Source organism: Mirounga angustirostris, unplaced genomic scaffold (genome assembly GCF_029215605.1).
Source record: "Mirounga angustirostris isolate CCGP_5_RB_7025 unplaced genomic scaffold, mMirAng1.0.hap1 SCAF_15, whole genome shotgun sequence".
Taxonomy (NCBI): Eukaryota; Metazoa; Chordata; class Mammalia; order Carnivora; family Phocidae; genus Mirounga; species Mirounga angustirostris.
Window position 1 is genome coordinate 81,219,013 of NW_026991723.1, and position 17,650 is coordinate 81,236,662.

Below are 17,650 nucleotides of genomic sequence, written 5' to 3' on the forward strand. Positions count from 1 at the left end.
TGCCTTAGGGGCTACTGCACTGGTCCAAGCGAGGGTTGCTGACGGCTTACACCAGGGTGGGAGTGGCGGAGGTGGTAAGGATGATGAGATTCTGCACAGAGCAGATCTGCGATCTGCTGGTGGGTCGCATGCGGATGTGAGGGAAGTCAGGAGCCCTTAGGAAGGAGGGCCTTTAACAGCAGAGGAGGACTGGACTTCCCCTCGAGGCCTGTGGTTTTCAAACATTTTGTACATAAAATAACCTGGGGACCTTGCCAGAAATGCAGGCTCCTGTTCCCAACTCCTGGAGATACTGTGTGTGGGCCACGAGGCCCCTACAATTGCACTTGTAACTGCAGCATTGGTGATTCTGCAGCCATGGGTGAGCAGGAAACTTTGGGATGAAGACTCTGTCTTGGCCATCCCCTTAAAGGCTCTCAAGGAGGCAGTGGAGTAACGAAGTGAAGAGCATGGTCTCTGAGAAGCCGAGTGCTGGGCTAGCCCTGCTGTGGGCCATCAAGAACCATGGGGAACGCCCAGAACAAACTTCCTCCTCTGAAATCCCACTGCCCACCCCTCCTCACCATCTTTGTCTGCTTGGACTACCATAAACCATATACGCCATAGCTGGGTGGCTTAAACCAGAGACTGATTTTCTCAGTTTGGAGGCCGGAAGTCCAAGATCAGGCTGCCAGCAGGTTCGAGTTCTAGTGAGAGCTCTCTTCCCGGCGTGCAGACGGCTGCCTTCTTGCGTGTCCTCAGATGGCATAGAGAGTGAGCGAGCCAGCTCTCTGCTGTCTCTTCTCATAAGGACACCAGTCTGTTTGGATCAGGGCCCCGTCCTTATGACCTCATTTAAACTCAACTACTTCCTCAGAGGCCCATCTCCAAATACAGTCATACCGGGGATTAGGGTTTTAACAATTCTGTAGCATCCCAACTTCTCGGTTCTGCTGTGGCTCACCCAGTCCATGGAGACACTCTCCTACCACCACCCAAGCCTTTGGGATCACCCGAGCCATTGAGGAGAAATAGAAGAAATCTTCCCCGTCTTCCCTGCTCCTCTGCCAGTTCCCGGAGAAAGCCCTTACAGCTCTCTCTCAAAGTTGGGGGCATCTCTTTGGTAACACTGCTGTAGAGGCCAGTCACCGTAAATGTAATGAAAATAAACAACACTAGTTAATAATTATGGAGCCCTCATGATGGGCCAGGCCCTGAACAAAAGGCGTCAAGTGCATTATTGAATCCCACAGAAGCCCTAGACAGCAGGCGTCCACATCAATCCCATTTTACGCTCAAGAGACTTGCCAGTCACACAGCTGGAGGGTGGCAGACCGTAGGAACCATTCTCGAAACTTCTTGACTCTGTGGCTGCTTCGAGAGCCTTCAAAGAGATGGCCACGTCGGAATGGTCCTTCGGGTTGTTGGGAAGAAAGAGACGAAGGCGGATACAACACCCGCCTTGCAGCAGGCCCCATGCATCTCTGCCGGATGTCAGCAAGGAGGTGCGGGTCCCCCGGTCCCTGCAAACGGGCTCCGCCCACCTGCCTCCCATGCCTGAAGATAAGCTGTTGAGTATTTTTTTGCAGTTTTATTTGGGTTGGTGGATGTCGCTGGAGAAAGCAGCCTTTGAAGCATTCTGGATGTGGCCATATGCACATCTCTCACCCAAGACTGTCACTTGCACACGGGGATGCGGCCCCTGAGAGACCATAGCCTCATTCTGTCAGCCAGTGGGTGAGGGTGGGCCCTCGGGCTCCTTCTGGCTTCAAAAGTCCTCTGGTCCCCACCCCCTGGGAGGGGTCCTCGTGCACAGGACTTAATGACAGGGCTAGTGGCCGCTCTCCAATGCTCCCATCCTCCATTCTGGAGCTCAAGGACAGAAGCAGCAATAACACCTTGCAAATTTGAAAAGCATCTCCGTTTGCTCGTCTGGTTCTCCAGGTGATGTTCAGAAGAGGATGCTATAACAAGGACGAGGAGCGCAGACCCAGAGAGGCCAAGTGGCTTGTGAAGGTGGACAGGGCAGCGTTAAACCCATGCCTACCTGATGCTCAGACCCCTGTTGTTTGTCCTGCATCACGCTCTTCTTAACATCTCACACTCATGTATTCTTTTACAGTTTCTGGAACACATTTGCATAGATGATATAATTAAATCCAAATCGTTGTGGACATCCAGGGATATTATCCCAGACTGAATAGGAGATAATTGTTTTCCTCTCAAAAATACCGGAGCTTCCTTGCTCTAATTCCATTTCAAGGTATTGGTGCATTGGGCGAGGCCAGCCACTTGCCAGTTCCTTCTCTCTCACCTGCCTTTAAATCTTTCTTATGACCCACCTAGAATAGATGTTTCTGTATGATAGTGACATTCTAAATGTGTAAGTATACAGGCTTTCTGTTTGGAATCGTCGGTAGGAAATAAAGCTGAATGACCTAGACTGGAATGAGCTTAGTGATTCCTCTCTGGGCGGTGGAATGTTCCGCACAAGGGCCGTCTGTGAAGCCTGCATCAACTCCAAGGCGGTGGATCAACAGAACCTTCCCTGCACTCTTAGGGCAACTTGCAGCCTGGCTCCCTGTTTGCTCCCGCACAATGCCCCCAGACGTGAGTGTGGTCTCTGCAGGCCAGGGCTGGGGTCTCCAAGGACTCCGCTTCGGGAGCTGGAACCTGGACATTTCCCACAAGACAGCATCAGGCTCATGGGACAGTGCCTGGGGCTCAGATGTGCTGGTCTGGGTCCAGCTATCCTGTGTACTCGGGGCCTCGTCTTCAGCAAGTGGCTTCACCTCTGCAGACCTCCGTTTCTGCGTCTGTGAAGTGGGGACATCACACCTTTCCCAAGTGGCTTTTACAAGGCACCGCCCAGGGAAAGCCCATCGTGGCGCTTAGTAACAGCTGTCCCGAAGCCTCAGGCGACCTCCCCGCTGGATCTCTGTGCCCTCAGCACGTGTCCTGCCGTGCTGTCAGGACATTGGTTTCATTTGCTTCTTTTATGGCAGACAGCTGACCGCTTGTGTCCACACTAGACTGCCGGGGGGCCCGGGTGTCTTCACCCCCATCTCTAGCGGCCCCAGAGCAGGTGCTCAGCGGTTGTTCGTGGAGTAAATGGGCAGATTGGCCGGGATGACAGGGAGGAAAAGTCATGCGGGGGGTCAGGAGACCGGGGTTCTCAAAATGGTCTCTGTCCCTGCGGGACTTTGAAACAGTCACCTCCCCTCTTTAGGCCTCAGTTTCCCCTTCTGCAAACTGGGTGATTTCTTGGGACTCCAGAAGCATTGGGAGGGATGGTGGCTTCTGAATGTTTAAAAACTGGTAGTGACAAGAGTCACTTATCAGGGGCACCCTGCCCACTGGGATTCACACTGTGCGCTCTCCCCGCGCGCTCCTATAATCTCACGGCAACCCTGAGCCGTCCCGCCACCTGCCCAAGGTCCCGCTGTTGGTCAGTGGCCATGTTGGGGTTCCCACCACTGCTCTGCACTGCCTCTCCCCAAACCGGATGGAAACCTCCAGAAGGCCCGTCCTTTCAGGGAAGAAAGAGAGAGCCGCCTCACTCCCACAGCCTCCCCCCCGCCCCCACACACAGCTTGAGCACAGAATGGCACATGCCGGTCGTTGTATTTACGCATTACAGTGGCAACAAGTCACCATCACCTTTCTCTTTGTCTGGATGGAAAAATTAGTCAGTGTCAGGAATGGACCATAAATAGACCCTGCAGGAAAATCGTTATCACCAAGAGCCCGTGACACCCAAATAACAATAATCAAAGTCGAAAGCAGCTCCTTCATCATTTTGTTAGGTACAGGTCACACTGCTGGGCAGCGCAGAGTGGCCCGGGGTCCCGTTCCAGTCCCAGCCAGCGTCCCCCGACCCCACCACAACCAGCACAAGCTCCTGAGTCACTGGCAGGGCAGATGGGCTACGAGACCCGTCACCGCTTCCTGCAACTCCTTCGAGCGATCCCAGACATTTCTCGTGGGATTAATGGCTCCAGCAGAACCTTCTGAGGCCCAACACTCATTCCTCAGCAAGTGGTCAAAACCTCTGGCTCGGGAAGGATTTCAGAGATCACGCAATCCAGGCCCTTAAGGGACGACAGTAACACCCAAAATAGGAAGAAGTAGTATGAGTAGTGCTTGGTGTGTACCAGGCGCTGCGGCGAGCTCTTTAGGGGCACCTCTCATTTCATCCTCAAAACAAAATCTGGGTGGTAGATGCATTTATAACCCTTGGGCCGCTCACCAGTGTTTAATGACAGAGCAAAACTGCTTTTGTCTTGGGTTCTGTTTGTTAGCTGGGCGCCGCGGGCTGCTGGGGTGCACAGAGGTAGGACATTCAGGCAGAGTCCCACAGCCTGGAGGTGATGGGGACTCAGAACCCGGCTCTGTGAATCTGGCCACATCAGCCTCAGTCTGAGAGGCGGGGTGGGGGCGGGGCGCAAGTTACGCAGAAGCCCAACTATTGCTAGTACTTTCTGTCTGCCTGGAGCTCCCCTGTGAGAGTCCAAGCCATGGTTGCCCTCCCTGGCGTGGCTGACAGTGGGCATCTGCCCCCCACTTGGTCTTCTCCGGAGGTGGGGTGCGCATCACCTCCCCAGGAGACCCTTCTCACCCTGTGCTCTCTGCTCTCTGCCTCCCAGCTGAAATGTGCCAAGCCCCCACCGGTCTCCCCTTTCGGAGAGCAAATCTAACTCTTCGTCCCCCATGGCAGTCTGGCTCTAGAGGGTGTGTTTGCCGGCAGCGAGGGCGATTCAAGTCCACAGACCCTGGCTGACACCCAGCAGGTGGATACGGAGGTATGCAAGCCCTCGTCTGTCAGAGCGGAGGGGAAAGTGTGTGTATGCGTGTGCATGTGTGCGTGCGTGCGTGTGTGTGTGTGCTGGGCAGTGGGTAGGGTCAGAATGCAGAGGAAGCCGCAGAGAATTGCAGGAGAGGCAGGAAAGCCTGCAGAGCGCCTGCAGGAGGAGAGGTGGGTGGTCTGGAGTCCGTGCCTGGTGCCCCCAGCTCAGCAGTCTGTTCCCCTCTCAGGAAGTGTGCCCATCGGCCATCAAACTCACCGGGCTCTGGCACTGTTTAAAGGCTGCCTTAACATTTCCTCTCACCTTTCTAGCTCTGCTCCCAGATCAGCCGAACTGCTCACAGCAATGCTGCGTCCGCCCCTCAGGGTGGCCTTCCATCCGCTCCCCCTCTACCGGAACTGCTCCTGCCAAGAGACTGGGCCCCTTCCCTTCCCCTTCCCAGCTCCCTCTGCGGCATCTGTCAGCGGGGAAGCCTCCCTCCTTAAAGTGCGTTCTCCCTACTTCTCTGATGCCCCCACTTTCTGGCTTTGCTCTGTATCTTCCTGGCAACTCCCGGCTCAGGGGCTCCAGTGTTCTGCTGGCTCTTCTCTGGTTCGTGGGGTGTGGGGTCCTGCAGGGCTCTCTGCCTGGGCCCAGGGCTCTCTCTTGCCGTCATTCATTCCCTAGGCTTTAAATATCTGCCAGGAATCAATGCTTCTATCTCCAGCTCCAGCTTTTCTGCCAGCAGGATATCTCATCAGCATCTCAAAGAGCCCATTAGAAACGGATCTGCCGGCCTTCCCTCTCCATCCTGTTTTACCTTAAATTGTACCCATTTCAATAAATACCATCTCCACCCACCTCACTGCTCAAGCCAGAAGTCGGAGAGCCATTTTTGAAACTCCTCTCCCACAGCGCCCCCCATCTCCAACCACCCCCACCAAGGCCATGGCTCCCCTGGACTCCCAGCGACCTCCTCACTGGTCTGCCTGTTTCCAGCCTGCCCCTTCCAACACAGCCTCCAGAATGACCTTTCAGAAACACGTGTTCTGCAGTCGCCTCCCCAACAGCACTTGGAGCAAAGTCCGCTTCCTTAACCTGCAAGATCCAGCCCCGCCCACTTCTGCAGCTGCCCCACCCCCTTGGGCCAGAACCCTCTCTCTGCCTCTGTGCCCCCTGCCCCCCACTGCCGGCTTTCGTTCCCTAGAACCTGCTGCACACTCTCCCACCTCAGGGTTTTTGTCACTACCCATTCCCTCTGCTGGAACATTCTTTTTTTTTTTTTAAAGATTTTATTTATTTATTCATGACAGACAGAGAGAGAGAGAGGCAGAGGGAGAAGCAGGCTCCCAAGGAGCAGGGAGCCCGATGCGGGACTCGATCCCAGGACCCTGAGATCATGACCTGAGCCGTAGGCAGACGCTTAACCATCTGAGCCACCCAGGCGCCCTGCTGGAACATTCTTTCCCTCAGTCTTCACCCCCCCCTTAGCACTTAGACCTCAGGTATAATGCTCTTACGGACGGATCTCCCCAAACCACCTCCTTAATATAAATTAGGTCTCCTCGAAACTTAGTTATTTCATCTCATAGAGTGCATCACACGTAAATACAGGTTTATTTCTGTGTTTCTATGTTTAAGCTCGGTCTCCCTCTGCTACCAGCCTGGCAGGGGCATGAGACCCGGGTGTCCCACGGGCCACTGCACACGCGGTCACTAACATTAGTAGACTAACTGAATGAAATATCTAGACATAACGCATGGCACAAAGTAGGTGTTTGGTGAACGTTGGTTCTCTCCTGCTCGCCCACTGCTTGGGTCACCAACAGCATGCCACCAGCAGCCACACAGGCCTATGTTCAAATTCAGGGTCTGTCTTTTATGTGCTGCCAGGTGACCTGGGCTCATTCCCTTCACTTCTGGGAGCCTCAGCTTCTACCTACCCTGCCCAGCTCTCGTGGGGTTTCAATGAGCCAATACAGATGTAAGGGGCCGGGGCTGTGCCAGGCACATGAGGACACCTCAACATCTGAGCTTCTTTGTTTCTTGTCTCTAGGTGATCAGAGGGGCCAAGCCTGGCAGGTGAACCGTCTGATGCCCAGGAGGTCAGTCTCAGACTCTCCATGCATTGTAGCTGTTTCCAAAAACTGGGCAATCTGGGGGGAGACAGGCCACCCTAACTCACCCACTGAAGGCAGCCCCCTTCCCTTATGCCCCACGTTTGCCCTCCAGTTAACTGGCTGCACCTTCGGGAATTTACAGAAGACCAGAGTCTGCAGCCTTGGGAGTGGAGGTGCCCACTCACCAAGAGGATGGAGCCTGATCCTCAAGGAGAGACCCCTCTGAGGAGTTCTGAGGAGCCAGCCTGTCACTGGGAAAGGGGATGGGAGGCAGATCGGTGTCAAAAACAAGATCGAGAAGTGGGTTTCAGCTTGACTCACATTAAGAATGTCACTTTAGGGCACAAACGAGAGAGAAGAGAAATGCTCTTTTATGCAGGAGTTTATTTTTATCACTTTGTCAGAGAGAAATTACAGCCCCGAGGGCACTGGAGCTGCACAGAATTACCCAAAACATTAACATGCAAATTGCTTTCTTTAGAGAAGGTAATTTTATTAGTGCACGAAACGTTTCCTTCACTGTACTCACGCTCAGGAGCATTGCTGTCTGGGGGCCGGTCGGGGCCACCACAAATGGAGGATTAGGGGGAGTCCTGAACTTGGTTGGGGTTCTACTACCTGCTATACTTGGGATCACACCTACAGCGTTATAGCTGGTTACCGTGGGTGCACCCAGTGTAGACGGCAAGTGACTTGTTCGAGATCATTCAGCGTGAGTGGCAGAAGAGGCAGAGCTGAGGTCACGTGTCCTGTGTCTAGGTAACCAGGTGAGCGACAGGGAATCATGAGGGTCCAGGAAGTGGCCGCTCTGAGAATAAGGAGCAATGACATGCCATCCATCTATTCGTTCTTTCATTTATTCACTCACATACTCATCCTTTCAATTAGCTTTCACTGTGCTAAGCCCTGGGCCCTAGATGTGAGTCAGACATGGGTTCGGCATCCACTGGGGCAGGTGGAGAGGGATACAGACATCTGCAAACACCGTCAAGCAAGGGGAGGCCTTCTGGAGGACTGTGCCAAGAACGGTCAGAGCACAGGACTGAGCAGGACTGGCAGGCGGGGAGGCAGGGAGAGGCGCCTGGAGGCTCCGCAGAGGAGGGTCTCACATGTAGGCATCATCCAGACAGTCAAGGATGGGAAGGGTATTGCAGGCGGGGAGACAAGCAGGAGCAGAGGCACGAATGGAAGCATGTTGGTCTGTCTCAGAGTAGCCCATGCAGTTGTTGCCTGGGGTGTTGTGGGAGAGGAGTGGAGCTGGGATGAGGGACTGGGGTTGCAGGGGATGGCGAGGAGGCTGGCCAGGCCCATCTCAAAGGCTGAAGGGCTCAGATTTTGTCCTCGGGTGGCCAGCAGACCCCGAAGGGCAGGTTCAGAACAGAACCACATTCCCCTGAGACTTCGGGAGCGAGGGGGCTTCCCAAGGCCTGGAGTGCCAGAATGACAGAAGGTTGTTTGAGGCTGTGCTTACATAAGGCTTCCTCCTCCCCTCACAGACGTGATCAGTGGGGAAGTGTGGGCAGAGACACCCACACGCTACCAAGAAGAAGGCACCTCAGTCATGTAAGGTCTCGCAGAACAGTTCAGGTGCACACCCTTTCCCACCCTGCGTTGGCTGGGGTGGGGGGAGGTGGGGGAGCAGCACGAGGAACTGCTCCCCCTGGCCCAGGAGCTGTCTTTTAGGGAAGCTGAAGGGAAGATGTGGCTATTTCAAGTAAGCAGAGAGCAACCGTGGAGATTCTGAATGGGCATGCTCTATCTCGGGCTTTCTCGACCTTGATACTTTCCAGATTTGGTGCTAAAAAATTCTTCGTTGTGAGGGAATCTGTTCTATGTATTGCAGAATGTTAAGAAGAATCCTTGGCCTCTACCCACTAGATGCCAATAGCGACTTCCCTCCTTCCCTAGTTGTGATAACCAAAAACGTCTCCAGACGTGACCAAATGCCCTCAGGGGCATGGGGGGAGGTACAAAGTCAACCCCCGCATTGAGAACCACTGGTCTACCTAAACCTCAGGGTAGATTTACTGAAGGCTGACACACCTGACCACCAGAAGTCCCAAATCTCCAGTGAGATGCAGGGCAGCCATGGGCATGATGTCTGCCTTTTCCTCTCCCCCATGTGGCAAAGGATGGGGTACGGTGTAGGTTTCATCACGTGCCGTGTATTGGCTATCTCAAAAATAAATGTGTAAATTAATTCCTAGAAAGATCTAGGAAAAAGAGCAAGGTAGTGAGGTAGAAAACCAATGGATGGCAGGTAGTTCTCCCATTAACTTACCAGGGTCCCAGAGTCCCTAGAATTCAGGGTCTCACCTGTAAAGCAAAGGCATTGGAATGGGGGTTTCTAGTTTTAAACACTATGATTCTATGGCAATAAACACACATTGGAGGATGCTACTAGTGAATACTGAAGTTGGCCCCATGTGAGAGATGGTGGACTCTGGGCTGGATAAGGCTCTATCTTGGCTAACTTGGCCATTTTCTTGGCTAGAGACAGAGACTGGTCAGGTGGATCATGAGACTCATTTCACTCTCAGGTTAAATGACCACGTCCAGATTTCACCAAGAATACCATGGAAAATCTCTGAAAAGGCCTATATAGCCAACATTCCTAGAATGCTTGGGATTGGTAGTTTCTCAAAAACCATTAGAATTAGAAGACAAAGAATTTTGGCTCTGCCACCCATTAGCTGGGTGACCCTGGGCACATTACTTAACCTCTCTGAGCCTCAGGTTTCTTCTCTGTAACCTGGAGTAGAAAGATTAACTCTCCAGATTGATGTGAAAGTGTAAAATGCATATAAAGGACTTCCAGCTTCAGCACTGACATATAAAGAGCTTGGAAGTCATCACTCCCATCCTCACAACAAGAAAACAGATGAGCAAACTGAAAACCAATGAGTTTCCTTACATCCATTAGAGAATTGAGGTCACAGGGCAAAGTGCCATCCTGAACACTGGACAGACACATGAAAAGAGAGAATAATAGTCAAGGTCAGCTTACTAGGAGCAGTCGCTGCTGGAGCCAGTAACTGGTAGGAATGCTTCATTGGTGATTGAGGAATTGCTGGAGGCTGAGTATGGGGCCCTGTCTTAGGGGTCCTCCACACTTCTGTGGGTTTTACCCTCAGAGCCCCACTGGGTTCTCAAGGTGGTGATTGGAGAAAAAGCCCACATGCTTCAGTCACAGGGTGTGTGTGGGGAAGTAACCTTTTTGAAATATACTCTAAGTGTTCTCCATAACACAAGACTTCCCTCAAAGGAGACTAGTTTACCAGAGGCTTATCTGACCTGAGGGAAGGGCAGTTAGACAACTCTAGCCCATTTGGCCTTCCTCTCTCACATAAGGGTAGGAAAAAAAAAGGCCTAAGAAACACTTCTGAATGTCATAGTCCAGGGACTCAAGCCCACTAAGAAAGTGAGATTTAATCACAAGATTAGCAAATGCTGTCTCTCCCCAGCACCTTACCACCACGTCAAAAGGGCTCCAATGTAACAACAGTGGATAACAATCGACAGCTCCTCTGGTCAAGAAGGAGCTTTTAGGAAAGCCCAAGGATCACAAGGGGAGAAAATAAAACAAAGGAAACTGAAGCCTCTGGCACCTACAGCCACAGCAAATATTAAATAGAGTCCAGCTCCTAGTTGGGTTAATATAAAGCTTCACACTGAAAGCCTGATTACCTCAGTTCCTACTACCTGATCTACCACATCTGGCTTTCAACAAATAATTATGAGACCTGCTAAAAGACAAGAAAAAAAATGTGTCTGTAGAGACAAAGCAAGCATCACAAGTAGACCCAGCTATGACACAATGTTAGAATCATGCAATGGAGAATTAAAAATAATGATGGTTAAAATGTTAAGGGCTCTAATGGAGGAAGTAGACAACACTCTAGAATGGATGGGTAATGTAAGGAGAGAGATGGAAACCCTAAGAAAGAATTTTAAAAATGTTAGAAATAAAAAACACCATAACAGAAATGAAGAATGCCCCCAATGGACACATCTGTAGACCAGACATAGCCAAGGAAAGAATCAATGAGCCTGAAGACATGTCAATCGAAATGTCACAAACTAAATTGCAAAGAGAGAGAATGAAGAAAAGGACAATGTCCAGGAATGGTGTCTTTGATGACAGAGAAGAAATGGATATGTTTCTTGAAACATACAACCTACCAGGACTAAATCATGATGAAAGAGAATTTCTGAGCAGACCAAGTACTAGTAAGGAGATTGAATCAGTCATCAAAATCCTCCCAACAAACAAAACTCTAGGGCCAGATGGCTTCACTGGTGAATTCTACCAAACATGTAAAGAATATGTACCAATAATTGTTTTAAATGTGAATGGTTTAAATATGTCAATTAAAAGACAGATTGTTAGAGTAGATAAAAAAACAAAACCCAACTCTATGTTGTTTACAAGAAACCCCCTTTGAACATAAAGACATAGATAAAAAGTGAAGGGATAGAAAAAGATATGTCACTAACCAAAGAAAGTTGGAGTAGGTAAATTAATTTCAGATATAGCAGGCTGCAGAACAAAGGAAATTATCACGGATAAAGGTGGGCATTACATGATGATAAAGGGGTCAATTCTCTAAGAAGTCATAATGATCCTTAAAATGTATATAGCTAAAAACAGACTGTCAAAATATGTGAGGTAAAACAGATAGAATTGCAAAAGAAAATAGACAAATCTACTAATAAGTTGGAGATTTTAACACCCCTCTCTCAGTAATTGACAGATTCAGCAGGCAGAAAATTGGTAAGGATATAGTTGGATTGAACAGCACCATCAATCAACTGGATCTAATTGACATGTAAAAAATACTTCATTTTACAAGAGTAGAATACACATTCTTTTCAGTTCACATGGAACATTCACCAAAGTAGACCAGCCCATAAAACACCTTGACAAATATAAAAGAATAGAAATCATGCAAAGTATGCTCTCAGACCACAATGGCATTAAACTGAAGATTAGTAACAGAAAGATAGCTGGAAAGTCCCTAAATATTTGAAGATAAAATAGCACATGTCTAAACAACATATGGTTCAAAAAGGAAGTATCAAGAGAAATTTTAAAATATTTTGAACTAAATGAAAATGAAAATAGAACTTACTGAATTCTGTAGGATGCAGTGAAAGCAGGGTTTAGACTGAAATTTGTAGTGTTGAATGCATATATTAGAGAAGATGAAAGATCTAGAATCAATCATCTAAGCTTCCACCTTAGGAAACCAGAAAAAGAAGAGCAAATTAAACCCAGAGTAAGCAGACGAGAAGGAATAATAAAAATTAGAGCACAAATCAATGACATTAAAACAGGAAATTAATAGAGAAAATCGATTAAACTAAAATTTAGTTCTGTGAAAAGATCAATGAAATTGATAAACCTCTAGCCAGGCTAACCAAGAAAAAAAGGAATAGATTACTAGACTACTAAGTGGTAATTAACAATTACTAATATCAGAAATGAAAGAGGGATAATCACTACTGATCCAATGGACATTAAAAGGATAATAAAGGAGGGGCGCCCAGGTAGCTCAGTCAGTTAAGTGTCCAAGTGGACCAGTTCATCAATTCCTTGAGAGACACAATTTACCATAACTCACACAAAGAGAAACAGATAATCTAAGCAGGATTAAATCTATTAAAGAAATTGAATCAATAATTAATAACCTTTCAAAAAAGAAAGCAGTAGGCCCTAATGGTTTCACTGGCGAATTCTACCAAACATTTAAGAACAATAGTTCTCATGAACATGGATGCAAAAATCCTCAACAAAATTTAATAATATATAAAAAGAATTACACACCATTACCAATGGGATTTATTCCAGGTATGCAAGGTTGCTTCAATACTCAATAATCAATTAATGTAATCTATTACATCAATAAACTAAAGAAGAAAAATCATATGATCATATTGATAGATGCAGGGAAAACATTTGACAAAATCAAATACCCATTCATGTTAAAAAAAAAAAACCCACTCTAAACAAATTTTGTTCACTTGATAAAGAATATCTATTAAAAAAAAGCCCCACAGCTAACATCATACTTAATGGAGAGAAACTAGATGCTTTTCCCCTAAGATTGAGAACAAGGCAAGGATGTTTCCTCTCACCACTCCTTTTCAGCATTGGACTGGGAGTCTTGGTTAATACAGTAAGATGAGAAAAGAAAAGGTATATAAAGGCAACACATTTCAAATTAAAATCCCAACAAGTTTTTTTGTGGATATCTAAGTGAATCTAAAATTTATATGGGGGGGCACCTGGGTGGCTCATTTGGTTAAGTGTCCCACTCTTGATTTCAGCTCAGGTCATATCTCAGTGTCCTGGGATCAAGTCTAGTTAGGCTCCTTGCTCAGTGGAGAGTCTTCTTCTCCTTAGCCCTTCCTCTCCCCCCTCCCCCCCGCTCATGCTTTCTCTCTCTCTCAAATAAATAAATAAAATCTTAAAAACAACATGGTATTAGCAAAAGAACATACAAATAGATCAATGGAACAGAATAGAGAGTCCAGAAATAGACTCACACAAATGTAATCAACTAATCTTTGACAAAGGAACAATGGCCATTCAATGGAAAAAAAACTAGTCATTTCAACAAATGGTGCTGGAATATTTGGACATCCATATCCACCCCCCCCCAAAAAAAATCTAGACACAGACTTTATACCTTTCACAAAAATTAACTCAAAATAAATCATAGACCTAAATGTAAAATGCAAAACTATAAAACTTCTAGAAGATAACATAGGAGAAAATCTAGGGGGTCTTGGATTTGGTTATGCATTTTGAGATACAACACCAAAAGCAAGATCCATGAAAGCAAAACAACAACAACAACAACAACAACAACAACAAACTATGTTAAGCTTTAGTAAAATTAAGAACTGCTCTGTGAAAGACACTGTTATGAAAATGAAAAGATAAGCCACATGCTGGGAGAAAACCCTTCCAAAAGACATATTTGATAAAGGACTTGTATCTAAAATATCCAAAGAACTCTTAAAACTCAACAATATGGAAGAAAGCAACCCAATGGCCCAATTAAAATACAGGCAAATAATCCGGTCAAGAAATGGGCAGAAGACATGAACAGATATTTTTCCAAAGAAGACATCCAAATGGCCAACAGACACATGAAAAAATGCTCAACATCACTCGGCATCAGGGAAATCCAAATCAAAACTTCAGTGAGATACCACCTCACACCAGTCAGAATGGCTAAAATTAACAAGTCAGGAAACGACAGATATTGGCGAGGATGCGGAGAAAGGGGAACCCTCCTACACTGTTGGTGGGAATGCAAGCTGGTGAAGCCACCTAGAAAACAGTATGGAGGTTCCTCAAAAAGTTGAAAATAGAGCTACCCTATGACCCAGCAATTGCACTACTAGGTATTTACCCCAAAGATACAAATGTAGGGATCCGAAGGGGTACGTGCACCCCAATGTTTATAGCAGCAACGTCCACAGTAGCCAAACTATGAAAAGAGCCAAGATGTCCATCAACAGATGAATGGATAAAGAAGATGTGGTATATATATACAATGGAATATTATGCAGCCATCAAAAAACCTGAAATCTTGCCATTTGCAACGATGTGGATGGAACTAGAGGGTATTATACTAAGCGAAATAAGTCAATCAGAGAAAGACATGTATCATATGATCTCACTGATATGAGGAATTCTTAATCTCAGGAAACAAACTGAGGGTTGCTGAAGTGGTGGGGGGTGGGAGGGACGGGGTGGCTGGGTGATAGACATTGGGGATGGTATGTGCTATGGTGAGCGCTGTGAATTGTGTAAGACTGATGAATCACAGACCTGTACCTCTGAAACAAATATTACATTATATGTTAAAAAAAAAAAAAAGATAGTAGGAAGGGAAAAATGAAGGGGGGTGGAATCGGAGGGGGAGATGAACCATGAGAGACTATGGACTCTGAGAAACAAACTGAGGTTTCTAGAGGGGAGAGGGATGGGGGGATGGGTTAGCCTGGTGATGGGTATTAAAGAGGGCATGTATTGAATGGAGCACTGGGTGTTATACGCAAACAATGAATCATGGAACACTACATCAAAAACTAATGATGTAATGTATGGTGATTAACATAACATAATAAAATAAAATTTAAAAAAATAAAATACAGGCAAAAGATCTGAATGGACATCTCACCAAAGAAGATATACAGATAGCAAATAAGCAAATGGAAAGGTATTCAACATCTTATGTCTTCAGGGAAATGCAAATGAAAACAATGAAATACCACTACCCTCCTATTACAATGGCTAAATCCAAAACCTGACAATACTAAATGCTGACAAGGAAGTCTCATTCATTGCTGGTGGAAACATGAAAGGGTACAGCCACTTTGAAAGACAGTTTGGCAGTTTCTTACAAAGCTAAACATGGTCTTACTATATGATTGAGCATTCACATTCCTAGGTATTTGCCCAACTGTGTTGAAAACTTATGTCCACACAAAGCCTACACACAAATGTTTATAATAGCTTTATTCATAATTGCCAAAATTTGGAAGCAACCAAGATATTCTTCAATAGGTGAATGGATTGACAAGCTATGGTATAACCATTCAGTGGACTATTACTCAGAAATATAAAGAACTGAGCGATCGAGTCACAAAAAGACACGGAAGACCCTTAAATGCATATTGCTAAGTGAAAGAAGACAGTCTGAAAAGGCAGCCATGGTACAATTCCAACCATGTGATATTCAGGAAAAGGCAAAGCTGTAGAGACAGTAAAAAGGTTGCCAGGGATTCAGGGTGAGGGAGGATGAATAGATGGGGCACCGGGGATTTTTAGGGCAGTGAGAATATTCTGTATGGTCCTATAATGTTGGGGAAATTACATCATGCACTTGTCAAAACACATAGAACGCACAACATAGCAACAACTTTAATGTAAACTATGGACTTTAATAATGTATTAGTATTTATTCGCTAACAAATATACAGTCATACAAGATATTATAGTGGACAATGTGGGGGGATATATGGGAATTCTCAGTACTATCTGCTCAATTTTTCCGTAAATTTTTCGTACTAGCTGGGCACCACTGGAGGTGGCCCCTAACCCAGCTAGTCTTCATTTCCTCAACTCTAAGCAGCAGGGCTGTGGGGAGCTTCTGTGCCATATTTGTGACAGTAAAGTATATATGAACATTTATAGGACTCCCCTGGCAGGAGGGGGAGCAGATGGGGGATGCCTGGGGGAGGAGTCCCCTAGATGTGTCTGTCATGGCCAACGTCTCCCTGAGCTAAGACTGGGGACCAAACACAGCTCAGCCCAACCCTTAGGGATGCCTTGGTCCCTGAATCAGGTTCTTGGGCCTGGGGACATTTGGGGATTGGCAGGGTCCTTCCATCTTCACGTGGTTGTGACTGTTGTCACTTCCCAGGCAGCACAAGGCGGAGGCTCAGGACAGGGTTCCTGCTCTGCCCCCTGAATCCCTCGTTACCCAAGCTTCAGTTTCCTCCTCCGAGAATGGGTTCATGGGACTAAGACCCAGCTCACCAGGAGTCTGAGCGTTCAGTAAGTGGACTGGGAGAGTCCTTTGTAATCTGTAAAGTGCACACAAACATCAGGAACCACGACAGTGCTTGAAACCAACCAACCAACCAGCCCACCCACCCACCAACCAACAAGGGCTCTGTTTGAATCAGGCATGTACTTCCTCACTAAGTCCTTACAACAACCCAAGGTGATGTCATCAGCCCCGTTTTAAAGCTCCCAGAGCTGAAGTGCCCCCTCAAAGAGCTGCCAGCTAGGCGGGGGTGGGAGAGGGGTGCCGGGATTGGACCGCAGCCCACGTGACTTGGCTGCTCCCGCTTTCCCGACAACCGTGCCTGTAAGATCCACAGTGGTAAGCACCAGGCACAAGTAAGGGGGGGCGGGGCTGCATATGATGTCATTCCACTTTTCCCTTTTTGTGACTTTTGGGTGTAGGGGGGTCAGGCCAGCTCAATGGATCCTGTTCCCCTCACCCTGGAGGTGACAATGGAGAGGATGACGAACAGGTGCCCGCGACACAGCAGCTCCTGGCGGCCCTCACGAAGGGGAGAAGTGATTCCAGAACACGCAGCCCACGAGGTGGCAGGCCCTCGAGCGGCTGTCGGAGGGCGAGGGCGAGCTGGTATTTCTGTCGGCTCACTTGCCTTTATTAAGGATAATTCTTTTTTTTTTTTTTAAAGATTTTATTTATTTATTGAGAGAGAGAATGAGAGAGAGAGCACATGAGAGGGGGGAGGGTCAGAGGGAGAAGCAGACTCCCTGCCGAGCAGAGAGCCCGATGCGGGACTCGATCCCGGGACTCCAGGATCATGACCTGAGCCGAAGGCAGTCGCTTAACCGACTGAGCCACCCAGGCGCCCTATTAAGGATAATTCTGAGGCCGACTATTTTGTAAGCGTGTAGGGCACACGTCCAGAGAAGCCCATCTGACTTCGAGATGATTTCAAGGCTGAAGAATGTCGCTTGTGCCAGACGTGTTGCAAGAGACGCTGCACGAGACCTGCCGAGTTATCGGCGGCCTCCCATATCTCCGAGGGAGGGGCCGTCCATGTATATGTATGTGAGGCTTTGCTAAACATTCCAAGTAAAAATACTTTTAAATATTTCAGTACATCGTTAACCAAATACATTTTAGTTGGGGCTCATTCCAGCTGATGAAAGTACAGGAGGCAGATGATTTGCATAAGTCGACCGAGGAAATTTGGTGAGAG

General features: G+C 47.7%; 1 protein-coding gene across 8 annotated transcripts in view; it reads right to left on the bottom strand.

Annotated features, from left to right (window-relative positions):
• The window catches only part of TTLL11 (tubulin tyrosine ligase like 11), a 228,728-nt gene that overhangs the window by 7,860 nt on the left and 203,218 nt on the right, over positions 1 to 17,650 (bottom strand). The window contains exon 9 of one of the 8 annotated variants that reach the window (XM_064579517.1): positions 15,646 to 16,489. The exons of the other annotated variants lie outside the window; for them this stretch is intronic. Within the exon in view, the coding sequence (XP_064435587.1) occupies positions 16,458 to 16,489 (32 nt within the window). The 3' untranslated portion in view covers positions 15,646 to 16,457. Of the gene's footprint in view, positions 1 to 15,645; positions 16,490 to 17,650 lie in introns of those variants that run through there. 8 annotated transcript variants of the gene reach the window in all.